Here is a 14,545-nt window from a genome sequence, read left to right on the forward strand (position 1 = left end):
AGCAGCAGAAACAGTAGTGCGTCGGTTCTCCGGTGTCACGTGACGGTTACTTTGCGGCTGGTGATGTGACAAGGCAAGCCTGCAGCCACTAGCAGTGGTTAGCGAGTTTGTTGACTTTTACATTTATTCGTTCTCTCTCAGAAACAGACCGATTGCCTGAAAATGGATAACAGCGGAAAAGAAAAGGAAGCAAATGCTTTGATGGCCGAGGCTGAAAAGAAAATGAAATCGTCTCAGTCATTTTTTGGAGCGTTGTTTGGGTGAGTCTGTCAGCTAGCTAACGTTAACGTTCGGCTAGAGGAGACAGCTATGCGGAAGGTTGGAAGCTGACCACAAGGGTTAAAAGCCAGGACAAAACGATTTTAAATAATTGTCGGTTGCTTTTATAAGTTGTAGTTAGTGTTAAGCGGTTATTTTCAAGGCTGTCGTTTAGCATATCTAGCTTATCTCGGCTCGTCGTATATCTGGAAAGCGTTTAGTGTGAAAGATAGCTCGAAATAGTCGGTAGTTGCTTATTTTAGACTCTGCTTTAAGGCAGCTTTCATGCTAGAAATAGCTTCAGTTGAATCCAAAGCTGAATTGTTTAACAATTCAAGATAATTTCACTTAATTGTAAAGGCAGCGCTTCCCCTATAGCGCCGTCTGTTGGGCAATTTTCGGAAGGTCACTCTGTCCAAATCACGTGTCATTCACATTTGTTTACAGCAAAAGAAGAAAGCGCACTTGTGATGTAGCGAATGTTCCTGTAAGACTAGCTCTCACTAACCTGGACAACCGGCTTTGCATATAACAACCTAAATGGAGGTTAATTTTTCAGGTTGGATTTTTTTTTTTAAATTATTGTAGCAGGAGCTCACGTGCAAGGTTAAAGGCTACGTGTTATGTATGAGGCTGTACAATCCGCGAGAGGTTTGTGGCGAAAATTTAATTGTCAAGATAGTTGTGTGTGGATAATGGGACTGAAATCACAAGCAAAGTCAACACTTTTATATTTGTACTTGTATACGGTTTTACAAACCTTTACTCACTATTAAATAGTAACTTAAAGTTTAAAGGATTGCACACTGAATGAAAAATCAGTGAGTGCCGGCTGGGAAAAGGACCGCTATAACTTGTTTCGACCAGTGACTTATAAAAAAAAAAAAAAAAAAAAAGGTAGATCAAATATTTCGCATGCCAATCCTTGCTCCTCTTCTTCTATGTCATAGGCATTCAGTTGGTGCAATTGTACTATTTAAATTATAACATATCCCATGATCCTTATGGGCAAAAATTAGATTTTGGCTTTAGATTGTGAGACTTGGGTGTGAGAGTGGATTTCAAAATTGATTTGGTCGCTGTTTTGAAACGGAGCTTAAATATGTTTGTCAGCCCTGAAAATTTCAGAAGGCAGTCTTCTGCACATGTGAAGTAATGAGGAAAAAAATGGAAAAAATAATAATAAAATTAATAAAGTTTTATCCCATTGCTTTTAAAATGTTCTTATTATGGTGCTAAAATTTTGCATGTAAGTATACTAAACAGAAAAAAAATCTGCTTATTATACATCTTTCCAAAGGGATTTTACTGAGTAAAGTGTTCATATCATCCTGTGATAATCTGCAATGGATGGGTGTCTTATTAAGAGAAAAAACATGTTTTGTCACACAGTGGCTCCTCAAAGCTGGAAGAAGCCTGTGACATGTTGGTGAGGGCAGCTAACATGTACAAAATGGCCAAGAATTGGTGTGGTAAGATGATTGTCGCATTTCAACACAACAAATGTATTGAATGCCTCTTTCTTTTTTTCAGTGATTTTAAAATGCAACAATTTATCTTCTTAATAGCTGCAGGAAATGCATTCTCCCAAGCTGCTCACCTTCACCTGCAGATGCAGAGCAAACATGATGCAGCAACCAACTTCATAGATGCTGGAAATGCCTTCAAAAAAGCAGATCCACAAGGTAAACGTTACATCACTTTGGGGTATATAATATCGATTAAGTACACTTGTAAGTTTTACATCTTTTCATATAAAAGCTTTCAGCAATAAAAGTGAAAGTGGTTTAAAAATGTTATTAAATCTTTTATTTACTTTATTAAATCTTTAACTTCATACAAATGCTATAAACAGTCAAATTCCTGATTAATGAGAGCATGCGTTGACCCTGTTTCAGGTACTCTTTGAGTACTTCAGTGCTGTTGAGGTTTCTTTCCTTCTGCTCCACGTGTCTTTTTATAAACTGAGGTGTCTGATTATTATGATATTACTCATTGAGCTTAAGCTGCTTCACCTGACAAACCTGCAGGACTGGCTGCAGACAAGTTAGTAATCATGTCAGGAGAATGATAATTTTGATAAATCCTAATTTGATTTAAGTATTTAATGAGCACCCATCTAGCTGCTGTTTATTTATCACATGACAGCTGCACATAAGCTCTGCATCAATAAAAGAAAAGCGGAAAAGAATTGGAGTAAACAAATTTTCTTGTTTGTTTTTGTTTTTTTAAAGTTAATTGTAATCTCATTATTTCATTTTCTGTTATGATTTAGAGATATTAAAAGAGTGCCATCATGTGGCATTAAAACTTGACGTACGATACTTCATAGTTGTGAGTAGTGTAGTGAGTTTGTCTGTAAGCCTTTTTAATGAGACTTAAATATCTGCATTCTAAAGTTTTCCTTGTGCTTTGATGCAAAGTTTTGTACTGCTGAAAACAAGGCGTTATGAAAGTGCAGACATTAATCAATATTAATAATAATAATTCAGTGTCCTATCTAACAACCCACAGGGCAGTGGCTAAGAGTTTAATGAAAAAAGTTTATTTTTAACTATTAATGCAGTTTCATTAACACAGTATTGTATATTATTTCACTTTAAGTCTGAAAAATGTTACAAAAGCCATGAAATAAATATGGTCTAGTACACCCCATTCCCCTGTTTAGACTCTCCCTGTTACTGCAGATTTTTCACCATGTAAAACAAACGGCAGTGGATGGAGCAGCTACAAAGTTTGCTTTTCTTCATGTCACAGTTTATTAATCAGGTGCTCTCATTAAGGACTCTTTCCAGACATTTTCCAGTAAAGGTTTTAATGTCGATTACTGGAACAGTGCTTCTGTTTTGGATACTAGAAACACATTTTCTTTGACTCTACCTGAGCGCTCATCATCTCTGTAATGATGCTGCCTCTTTTTTTTTTTTTTTCCGCAGTGTGTGAACAGAGTCCGGCTCCACGTTAAACTGTGCTAGCATCAGTGCTGCTGTTGTGTTGTCAGTCTTTTTGTCATAAAACTGGGGACTGCGTAGGTTTAGTGTTCAATTTCATATTCACTCTGCCCCTAAATACATTTGTATTGCAGGTCTGTTTTTAGTCGCAAATGTGGGTGAGACACTCGTGTTCACGTTTACATGGTGACGAATAGAGCTGTACATTAAATGAGGCGTTGAAATTGTTGAATTTGTACTAAGGATTTTTTTTTTTCTTTTTTTCAATCAAGTTATTCGAATTACCCGATGAATCGTTTCGGTCCTGCATCATAGTACACATTTCATAGCCCATCTTGTTCCTGTGTGGGATTGTTGTCATTTGGTAGAATGAATTTTGGCAGAATCAGACAACTTCCTGATAGTATTGGGTGATGGATAAGGATCTGACAAAAAAAAAACCCTAAATGTTTTCTGTGGTACTCAACAAAGACCACTAAGGGCATCCTGATTGATCCTAGTAAAGGCCACAAACTAAAGTATATCGGCCTTGTAATGAACCTGTATATTATAGTTATTAATTGGGAATGTGAACAAATACACTGGAGAAGAGTCCAAATAAAAAATTTCATTTTACAGTGGGGTGCTTCTATATTTACTCACCTTGAACCTTTATATAGCTTCTAATTTGTTGAATTTTGTTGTATTTTATTATGTAGTATGTATTTTTGGGGTTTTTTTTTTGCTAACATTGGTTTACTGAATAATTGTAAACTTTTTCTGAAAATAATTGTTTGAATATATTTCTCAACAGAGGCAATTAACTGCCTAAACCGAGCTATTGAGATTTACACGGATATGGTGAGTTTCTTTTCAGTTTAATTTCTAAAGAGCATCTTTAAGGAAATCAGATGCAAAACATAAAGGGTAGCTCATATTTCTCGCTTTCTCTCACTGTCTTTTTTTTTTTTTTTTTTTTTTTTTACTTTTTCCAAAAAAAAAAAAAAAAATCATATTTTAGGGGCGTTTCACCATTGCAGCCAAACACCATATCAGCATTGCTGAAATATATGAAACGGAGCTTGTGGACGTTGACAAGGTTGGGTTAAAAACTGTTTCTTCTTGCTTTTTATTTAAATCCTTATTATGTTTACTTTTTATTAATTGTCAAACAGCAGTATAATAAGCTCTGTTTACAATTCATGTATATGTTTGTCTAATTTCTTTTCCAGGCCATTGCTCATTATGAACAGGCAGCAGATTACTACAGAGGTGAAGAATCCACCAGGTAACTATTTTAAATAAGCACGGTTATCTTTTGCCTTTGGGGAAGTAAAGAATGTAAATGTGTAAAGACACTATGCTGGCTGCTCATGTGCATCTGTACTAAAATTCGCTATTACTTTCATATAGCAAGTAGCTCATGCATCAGACTGCTCTAAATACTCTGTTTCAGACTTTAGTTTTTTTCTAATATTTGGCTCTGTGTGACGTCAACAAGAGCAAACAACAAGAGCATTTTTAATCTGGTCATATTTGACACACAGCTCCATCCACCCACCCGTTCGTCAAACTGTCTGTTCAGGAGTGGCAATCCATCAAAAGGAAGTTGGTCTAAAACTGCTCATTGTAGACGATTTAAAAAAAGGACTAGTGCCCAGTATAAGATAATTAAGAATGAACTATGAATCATGTAAAGCTATTCTAATGGAGTCAAAGAATTAAAGTATGGAACTGCAAATGAGCACATGAGGTGATATCTAAAATTTCTGATACATTAATATTATGTCTTGTTTTACAGCTGTAGCGTTACTTTTAAATTTAGGACCCTCGATTTCAGTTAATGTGTGGTCTGACATATTGCTGGATTTTTCCTTTTAAAGTTCAGCAAACAAGTGCCTTCTGAAAGTAGCAACCTATGCAGCTCAGCTGGAGCAGTACCAAAAAGCTATTGAGATCTACGAACAGGTGAGTTAATGCCACCCAGCAGCTTTTATTTCAAGGTTTTATCCCTCCGGGAGCTTCAGTTGGAGAGTAAAGATAAATTGTGCTTTTTGATTTATTCGTTTATTTTTAGGTTGGAACCCATGCAATGGACAGTACGCTCCTGAAATACAGTGCCAAGGATCACTTTTTCAAAGCTGCGCTTTGTCACTTTTGCGTAGACCATCTTAATGCAAAAGTAAGCCATTACATACAGCTCTTATCTGCTGATGATATGCAGACACTGTAATGCAAGCCTTTGATTTTAATAATCTCCCTGCCTTTTCCCAGCTTGCTGTGCAGAAGTATGAAGAAATGTTTCCCGCCTTTTCAGACTCGAGAGAGTGCAAGCTGTTGAAGGTAGGCTTTGATGTAATTTTGGGACTAAATCGCTCATCCAGACACATCCAGTAATCATGAAGACTTGGAGTGCCATTTAACATAAGAGACTGTTTTCCATCTATTTCCACTATTGTGCTTGTTTTTGTTTTCCTGTTCTCTTTCTCTCTATTAAACTCATGTTAATCACATGCGATTGACCTGGGTTTAATATACATGCTAATGTTGAAAACATAACTGGACCATAACCTTGAAATTTAATTGAAACCTATTTGGTTAAATTCAGTTTAATCTTGTTTTTAGTCATCTGGGTTGAGCAAGTAAAGTAAGCCGTGTCTGTGCTTGAAAAGTGTTTTCAAGTGGGTTGATTCTTTTTTTTTTTTTTTTTTTGGTCTGTTTGTTTGTTTTTCCTTTTTCCTAAATTAGAAACTTCTAGATGCCTGGGAAGAGCAGAATGTGGATGCCTATACTGATGCAGTGAGTAAACAGTTGCTTTTTTTAGCAGAATAGAGGAAGTAGCAAAAATGTAGAATTTAGTTCTGTCTTTTATTTCTTGTTTTTTGTAATTCTACCTTGACACCAGTTCAGTGAAAGAGTTTGCAGACTGTAGCTTCCGTTTCCAGGTTGAAAGACATGCCACCTTGAGATGGTGGACAACAGATTGTGTAGGCTTTTCTGTTCATGATTTTGTGATCCAAATTGTTGAAATTGGATTGCATAATGAGTGGTTTGTGCATTCATTGAAGCCATTTCCCCCCAAAAAATCTACTGGAGTCCAGCAGTAATATTATAGCGATGGAAATGAGAATAGTAGGTCAGATTTTTCTGTATGTGTCCCATGACTGAAATATCGATTTGCATCAGTACCTTACAATATCACTACATAGTGATCAAATCAAGTGTTATTAGAACAGTCCTCTGACAGTAAATAGTTGCTGTGTCAGTTTCTTCTTTCTTGTACAGACATCTGAAATATATTTACAGAGCTTACCTTTTTTAAGCCTTTTTATTTTTTTTCAAAATGTATTAAATTAATTTTTACCTCAATTCTACACACAAATCTCCCAAAATGACAAAGTGGGGAAAAAGTTTCATTAAAATTCTTTTAAATGCATTAAAAATAAAAGCAAAACAAAAATAGAACATGTTCATAAGTATTCACATTCTTTGCTTAATTTCTTGAGATCTGAGAATCCTTCAGTGGATTTTGACAAATTCCAGATGGGCTGTTTTGTTCTTTTCTGAGGAGTAGTAGCTCTACTTAGCTTCTCTCCCCCCCCCCCCCCCCCCCCCCCTCCTCTTTGTTATTATGGGCTGTTTTGTATAGAATTGGAGGTGAAAAATGAATTGAATCCATTTGCAGTAGGGCTGAAACTAGATGAATTGTGGAACAAGTGAAATGCTGTGAAAACTTTTCAGATGTCTGTATCTGAAAGATTGCTTTCTTAATCCAAACTGTTGAAGCCTCAACAGGTACATTTATGCAGTTGGAAAAAAAAATACTTCATTTTAGTATTGTTTAATAGCAACTGGATTAAAAGTGTTAATACTTACTTTCTCAGGTGAAGGAATTTGACACCATTTCTCGGTTGGACCAGTGGCTCACCACCATGCTTCTCCGTATCAAGAAAACCATACAGGATGAGGAGAGTGACCTTCGCTGACTTGCCTCTCCTGTTATTCTTTAAGTCCTAAAAAAATGACTTGCATCCTTGTTTTTTTGCCTTGAGCCTCTCACTTCCATTTAGCAGCATTGTTAATTGTTTGACCATTAGCCCTTGTATTCACAGATACCATTTCTTTCCTGCAGTATTCTCTCAAATTCAATACAGTACTCCAAAAATGATGGTCCTTTTAGGTATGAACACTACCCTTCTGAGTGCAGGCTTCACACAGTATGTAAATTGTATATTATTATTAATCAGGTATTGGCCCAGAAATAGTTCAGCTGTTCATAATTGGGCTGCAATACCAAAAACTCATACCAGCACAATTGTATAATACAGGTTTTATTTTTATCTTCATTTCAATGAGAACAAATGAGAGGACACAAACTCACTAACACTTCAAGCAACTATATCTATATATATTTCTAAAATGTGCTTTAGAATAAACTAACCAAAATGCCAATATTGATAAAGGCACTCAAATTTGCTTTGGTGATTTTGAATGCGTATGTGTACTATTTTGACAAAGGAGAGCGCCTCTAATTAAATAGTGGTTGATCTCAGCTGCAGAGGCCAAGAGTGTCGATCTGAGGTTTTTCCATTGAATATATACCCCCTCTGCCTTATGACGCAAATTTCTCAGGATTTGGACTTGATTTGATGAAGATTTATAAAACATGCTTTTATAAGCACAAGTAATTAATTTGCTAATTGTTGTCATCACTTCCATTAAAAGTGCTTTTATTCCATAAAAGGTGATAGATGCCCTTCACCTCTGTGAACATTTGCATGGTTTGGAATACATGAGAAATGTAAAACAGCTGTTTTCCACCTGTGTAGGAGTGTAAGAGAGAGAGTGTGTGTGTTTTTTGTTTTGTTTTTCTTTCTTAATCTTTGATTTGTGTTTTCTTGTCTTAAGTAACCAGGCTGAAAAAATAAACAGTTTTTAACGCCTGCAGAGATGCAATACATAATTGGGGGGAGAAAAAGAGCTTTGTACACTGTGCTCATGTACCCTGATGATTTTGTCAGTGAACAATTAGTCTTAAATAATTTGTGATGTTTCCTGTCAAACGTTTAAATAAACTTGTCTCAATAGCGCATCGTGGGCGTGGTTTCCACCTTTGGGAAGGCTGCACCTGTGGCATTTCTCGCTTTCTGTTGAAACGCGAAATAAGGTTTTGCGCTCCGGATTAGTTTTCGATACCCGAGGACACTTGGAAACTATTTTGAATTTTTCTCTTGCTTTACAGTAATCGGGTTATTATTTTTCTTCACTTTAGATGCAACTCATTTGTTATCGGTTTGACTTTTTAAAATGTTTTTTATCTTCCGCTCAGGTGTAAAAAGTCAGTGCAAACCCTATCGAGAAAGTAAGAATAAAAAGAAGTCCACCTGGTTTTGATTTGTTTGCGTCCTCCCCCCGTTTCTCCGTTATTTGTTTTTTGGCTTCTAATTAAACACAAGAGAACAAAGGTGTTCCCAGGTGTATCTCAGCACGCTACAGCTGCACGTGAATGGCCGTGCAAGCCCAAATTAATTCTTTCATGTACATTCTTCTTTCAAATACATATTTTGCGACAATAAAAATACTATATATAGTATATTATATACAGTATTTTAATGCATTCAGACATTGTTATATTAAGATCACATATACATGTATTTTAATGTACACATTTATATATATGTTCAGTCTCTTATACAAATATTTTTATTACAATCATGAGCCTAGTGGGCTTATGAAAACTATTTTTCATCATCTCCTGAAACTCTCATATCTTCGTCGCTTGGGGGAGCTAGGACGGCTCATCTGCATCCAGTGTTACTGTAGTGAAGTAGTCTTGATGCATGCTCAATCATCCAGGTAAGTAAATCTCCAAAAGTTGATTCTGTTCATCTGGACATAGCGAAAACGTGACGACGAAACGTTTCTCCCACAAAACGCTACGTCCAGATGAACAGAATCAACTTTTGGAGATGTAGTGAAGTAGATTTAGGTAGGATTTTACGTGATGTCCGTGAATGCAGCACTAACATCCACACCTTCCCAGTTGATAATTGGAGGCCTTATAAGAAACAGCTGTGCTTCATTACCACACGGAGGCATTTGGAATTCTTTTCCCATCCAAGGTGACCAAGAGCGGTTTGATTTCTTCAGGAAAGCTGCTCATTTTAGTATTGCCCTTTAGAGAGTAGTAAGTGGGACTGTTGCGTTTGTTATTATGTGGCATATAGGTGGACTTTGGCGACTGCTTCCCTCTGTTTTATTACAGGATTGTGCCACACTGCTGCTGCTGCTGTAGCCTTGTTGTTATTTTACAAACATGTATGGACTGGCCTTGACTGACTCCTGGTTTTATGGTCTTTTACTCTGAATTGTTTGATATATTTTAATCATGCTTTTTGTAAAGAACTGTACCTTAGGGTGTATCTGTTTCATTTATCTCTTTTACTGATTTGTTTTATGTTTTATTGCTTTAGTGGAGGTGCGGCCGCTTGTCATGGGGCTAGGCACGTAAGGTGGAATTCCCCAGGTTCATCCACCCATGGGTATTCTGCTGTTTCAGCTCCTGTGACTGAGAGACTGATTTATCTTCCTTGGGAGAGGAAATGCCCAGGGTTCAATAAGACTGGTATAGGTATTGCCGCGTGGGTGGAAGAGGTGCAGGCCTGTTTGAGGGTACGACATCTTTCACTAAGCCCTTTTCATCTATGATCATCTAGAAGGCAAGCCCAGAGAAGAGACTACATATTGGCTTCCAGAGGAGAAAGACGATCACGAAAAGATTTTGACTGTTTTACAGGACCTGTATGGGTGTACTAAGTCGTGCCTTTCTGCAGGTGGAGTTCTTTTCAAGACGACAGCAAATTTTATTGTTCTGTATTTTGGGGATGAAATTCGATCTCGCTTGGAGACACCAATCACACTGTGGTGACTGGTGATGGCAGGAGTGGACAAAATGTAGTCCACAAAGCTACACTTTGGGCTGAGGGTTGTTGTTGTTACCTGTGTGGGGAGGGACAAAGAAGCACTCACGAAGAAAAGCTGAGCAGGGGGAGAAGAGACAACCGGAAGAGTTTTGTTGGGCTGAGGCAGAATAAGGGTTGTTCACCTGACCTGTAAATTGTGGATTTCTTACTAAAGGCAAGGTTCATAATATTTATTTTTTAATAATAACTTGATGCACTTGATTTCAAATAAAGATTGTTTTAAAAGCTAATGTTGCTCATAAATTCTTGTCCTCTGAACACCAGATCGGTTTTACAAAGGTGGTGGCAGCGTAACCTGTTTAATCCTCAGTCATTCAGGTCATAGTCGTTTTAGGCTTGAAAAGAATGTGAATGGACTTTTTTTTTTTTTTTTTTTTTTTTTTTAAATAAAGATGTTTTACTGAAGAAGTCCAGTCACCTTCTTTTCAAGCTCTTAAGAATAAATAAAAATCCAAGTTTTATTACAATGTTTCTAACACTGTGGAGAAAAGGATGGATGATCTGAGAATCTTATTTTAAATTGGAAAGAAACCCCTGTCTTCAGTTCCAGTTTCTTCAGTGCATGTCTGAAATAAGGAAAAAAAAAAGAAATGTGATCTGCTTTTGTTTTTGTGGATTTGTTTGCTTAGCAACCTTCAGTACAGAGAGCTGAATGCTAAACGCTGTACGTTTTAAATAATATGAGCCTAAGGAGCCTATTGCAGCTGCCGCAGGGTGCACCCTAGAGAGGTCACCAGGGTAACAAACACATGCACTCACATTTACACCTATGGGCAATATAGAATAACAAACTAACCTAACCCCACTAATTGCGTGTCTTTGGACTGTGGGAGGAAGCTGGAGTACCCAGAGCAAACTCACACAAACACAGGGGAGAACATGCAAACTGCACACAGAAAGGTCCCGACCAGATGGTAGAGTCAAACTCAGGACATTCTTGCTGTGAGGCAACAGTGTTAACCACTGTGCCACCCTGAAATGAAAGATCATTCAATTAAATTTTATTTGCATAGCACCAAACACAACAGCAGTCTCCTCAAGGTGCTATGTGAAGTATTATTTGTAAAGTAGAGACCCTAGATTAATACAGAGAAAACCCCAACAATCAAACAACCCCTTTTGACCAAGCACTTCGTTTTTTCTTTGGACTGTTACTAATGCTTAAATGCAAAGTGGTGCATAAATAGAGTGGAAAAGGGTATGTGAACAAGAAACAGTCCATCAAGGGAAACCCCCAGCAGCCTAGACCTATTGCAGCAGAACTAAGGGAGGATTCAGGGTCACTTGATCCAGCCCTAACCCTATGCTTGATCAAAAAGGAAAGTTTCAAGCCTAATCTTAAAAGTAGAGAGGGTGTCTGCCTCCAGAACCCAAACTGGAGCAGGTTCCTCATGAGACGGAGTTAAAGGCCTCTGAATCCCAATGTACTTTTAAATACCCTAGGAACCACAAGTCTAAAGTCAGAGAGCTGTTGTTCCTAGAGTGTTTAAAAGTAGAATGGGAGGGAGAGCCTTCAGTTTTCAGGCCCCTCTTATATGGAACCAGCTTCCAGTTTGGATTCGGGAGACAGACACTATCTCTACTTTTAAGATTAGGCTTAAAACTTTCCTTTTTGCTAAAGCATAAAGTTAGGGCTGGACCAGGTGACCCTAAATCTTCCCTTAGTTATGCTGCAATAGATGTAGACTGCTGGGGGATTTCCATGATGTACTGTGTATTTCCTTTTCAGTGGTTCTGGTTCTGCCGGAGATTTCTTCCTGTTTAAAGGTAGTTTTTCCTTCCCACTGTCACCAAAGTGCTTGCTCATAGGGGGTCATATGATTGTTGGTTTTTTTTCTCTGTATGCATTATTGTAGGGTCTACCTTACAATATAAAGCACCTTGAGGTGACTGTTGTTGTGATTTGGCACTATATAAATAAAATTGAATTGAATTGAAATAATAATGAATTAAAACAGTCGAGCCCAGAAAGGACGTTTCTAACTTTAGAGAGATTGTTCAAATGCAATTGGTGTGTAACCTTTTATAATCTTCAGTTACCTTCATACACCAACAAATACCAATCATATTTAGGTTGTATGTTGCGTATGTCTATTTGTCACAGCTGAAGAAGGTTTTGCCCTCCTTCTGTTGAAAGTCTGGTTATTCCACTGGTTCCAAAGTTCTTTCGCAGCTATTTGAATCCAGGGCAAAAAGATATAATGATGACAAAATACATGGAGCTCATTAAATGAATCTAATAAGCAATGTCTCTCCATAAAATTGAAAAAGCAATAATAATGAAAAAATAAATTAAACCACTTGATTTAACTATGCCCATATCACCTCAGTTCTTTGATTATCCACTAATCTGCCAGTGATAACACTAGGCATGTTTAATCCTCACCTGTAAAGCATGAAACTGATGAGAACACCATATTTTCATGATGACATCTCACTGGGTCTTGTCTACATAAGCAAGGTAGTTGATAGTCCTACTGAAAGCAGCCATGGAACACAACCCTCCATCTCACAACTATGTGGATTCCAACTACATGCCTTTAGAAAAAGGAAATAAGTGTAATCTTTGTAGGAAAACTATAACAAAGCCAAGGTTATGCACCATTTAGTGTAAATGAAACAATGAGCTCTTTTGCTTTAGATAATCCATTTTGTTGTAGACTTTAAGTTGGGAATCAGGACTTATACTTTTTAATTTCTTTAAATGTACCTTTAAAGAAATAAAGAATTTAAGTACTTTTTCCAAATAGTTGTGATACACTCTCTACGGACTTTGTGCTATTTTATTTATTTTTATCTTGGTGCGCTGTGTGGCAGACAGGATGGAGGACCCAAATGCAGGACTCATAGATGGACAGAAACAGAGGGTTAAAGTACACGGAGGGATAACAAGGGAATGGGACACAGAAGGAGAGCACACCTGAGAGTAATCAAACACAACAAGACCAGGGGAAATCCAACTAGACACACTGACATGGGACACAGACTACAAAGTAAAACAGGAAACATAACACATAGACACGGACTTGACAAGGGGATACAGCTGACAGGGGAGACAGAACTACCGTGGAACACAGAGACAAAAACCAAAATACTAAGAACACTAACACTGAAACCAAAAGACTAGGAATGATAAATACTGACAAACTCAAAGTTCAATAAATAACACAAACTCAAAACACTGGGTCAGTGACCCAGGACCGTGACACCAGAGACATGACACCAGGAACACAGGGGAGGGACAAAAACAGAACAGAAACCAAGAAACTTGAAACTATAAATAACAACAAAGAAATCCCGGACTATTAATAATTCAAGATACAGAACACTGGGTCACCGACCCAGGACCGTGACAATTCTAAGTTGGTCTTTTAAACTTTTCTCATTCTAACTGATTGGGCAATAGGACACTGTATGATCGCTGACGTCTTGCATTATGTCTTCTGAAGCATCATTAATAGGGTCCTTTCCTTGCATAATTCCAATTCCTTACATACTATCTTTGGATGCGTAACCAACATGACGACAGGCTTCTATTCATATCCTACAACTTTCTTCAAGTTGTCATCTGATAATGTTGCATAAGTCAGTGGTTCAGTAGCAACGTTTTGTCTGTGCCTGTAGAGTGTAAAGCAGCTAACTCCTAAGTATGTTGCAATTTCTTGCATTCCAATAATTATTACATAAGACATCTGCTGTATCACAGTTGACCTCAATGTCCAGTCATGAGAAGTGGAAGCAGCAAGGTCTAAGATGTGGTTCTTGTCTGGTTCCAAAAGTAGTGAATAAAAAAGTTCAGCCAACCAAGCAGATAACTACAGAGGTGAAGAATCCACAAGGCAACTGTTTTAAATAAGCACTGTTATCTTTTGCTTTTTGGGAAGTTGTATGTAAATGTAAATGTGTAAAGACACTGATGAACACGTCATAGACACCTCAGCTTCACTACTGGAACTTTAACATTATGCACTCCATACTGTACAGTAATGCCACTGTTTTGCACATGTCTCACTCTGTATATTTATTTTATATATTTTATTTATTGTTTACTCTATTTAATTTGTAAAATATGTGTACACACACACACACACACACACACACACACACACAAGTAGAAAAATATTTAGTATACACATCCAGAAATGCATATACTATTATATATTGTACATATATTTATTAGTTTCAGATGTAGCCATTCTTGTATTTTGCTTGTTTACATTATTGTATTTTGCACAACTCTGTTGCTTGTGAAGCTCGCACACAAGAATTTCACTCACATGTGCTGTACCAATGTACCTGCACATGTGATGTGACAATAAAAGTGATTTGATTTGATTTGATTGCTGCTCATTTGCATGTGTAAAAATAACCCCT

General features: G+C 37.2%; 1 protein-coding gene and 1 long non-coding RNA gene across 3 annotated transcripts; both read left to right on the forward strand.

Moving 5' to 3' along the window:
• Window positions 1-16: 16 nt before the first annotated feature.
• Window positions 17-8,278, forward strand: napab (N-ethylmaleimide-sensitive factor attachment protein, alpha b). Of its 2 annotated transcripts, XM_086262237.1 has the most exons (11): window positions 20-260; window positions 1,651-1,730; window positions 1,827-1,943; window positions 4,003-4,049; window positions 4,210-4,287; window positions 4,421-4,476; window positions 5,072-5,156; window positions 5,266-5,370; window positions 5,463-5,531; window positions 5,937-5,987; window positions 7,073-8,278. In XM_086262237.1, the coding sequence occupies exons 1-11, from the start codon at window positions 163-165 to the stop codon at window positions 7,172-7,174; spliced, it is 888 nt and encodes a 295-aa protein (XP_086118363.1). In that variant the 5' UTR covers window positions 20-162; the 3' UTR covers window positions 7,175-8,278. The 2 variants fall into 2 exon arrangements, with proteins under 2 accessions (XP_086118362.1, XP_086118363.1); XM_086262236.1 differs by having other exon boundaries at window positions 17-260; window positions 1,651-1,943.
• A 1,007-nt stretch (window positions 8,279-9,285) lies between these two features.
• LOC147315041 (uncharacterized) lies at window positions 9,286-10,658 on the forward strand. The gene is made up of 3 exons (XR_015124738.1): window positions 9,286-9,375; window positions 9,454-9,506; window positions 9,662-10,658. It is a non-coding gene; the product is annotated as an uncharacterized LOC147315041 (long non-coding RNA).
• The last annotated feature ends 3,887 nt before the right edge of the window (window positions 10,659-14,545 follow it).

This window comes from Aulonocara sp. 'chitande type north' Nkhata Bay, linkage group LG14 (genome assembly GCF_057382095.1).
Source record: "Aulonocara sp. 'chitande type north' Nkhata Bay isolate Kocher_YH1m ecotype deep benthic linkage group LG14, A_spYH_male_GT1.1, whole genome shotgun sequence".
Lineage (NCBI taxonomy): Eukaryota > Metazoa > Chordata > Actinopteri > Cichliformes > Cichlidae > Aulonocara > Aulonocara sp. 'chitande type north' Nkhata Bay.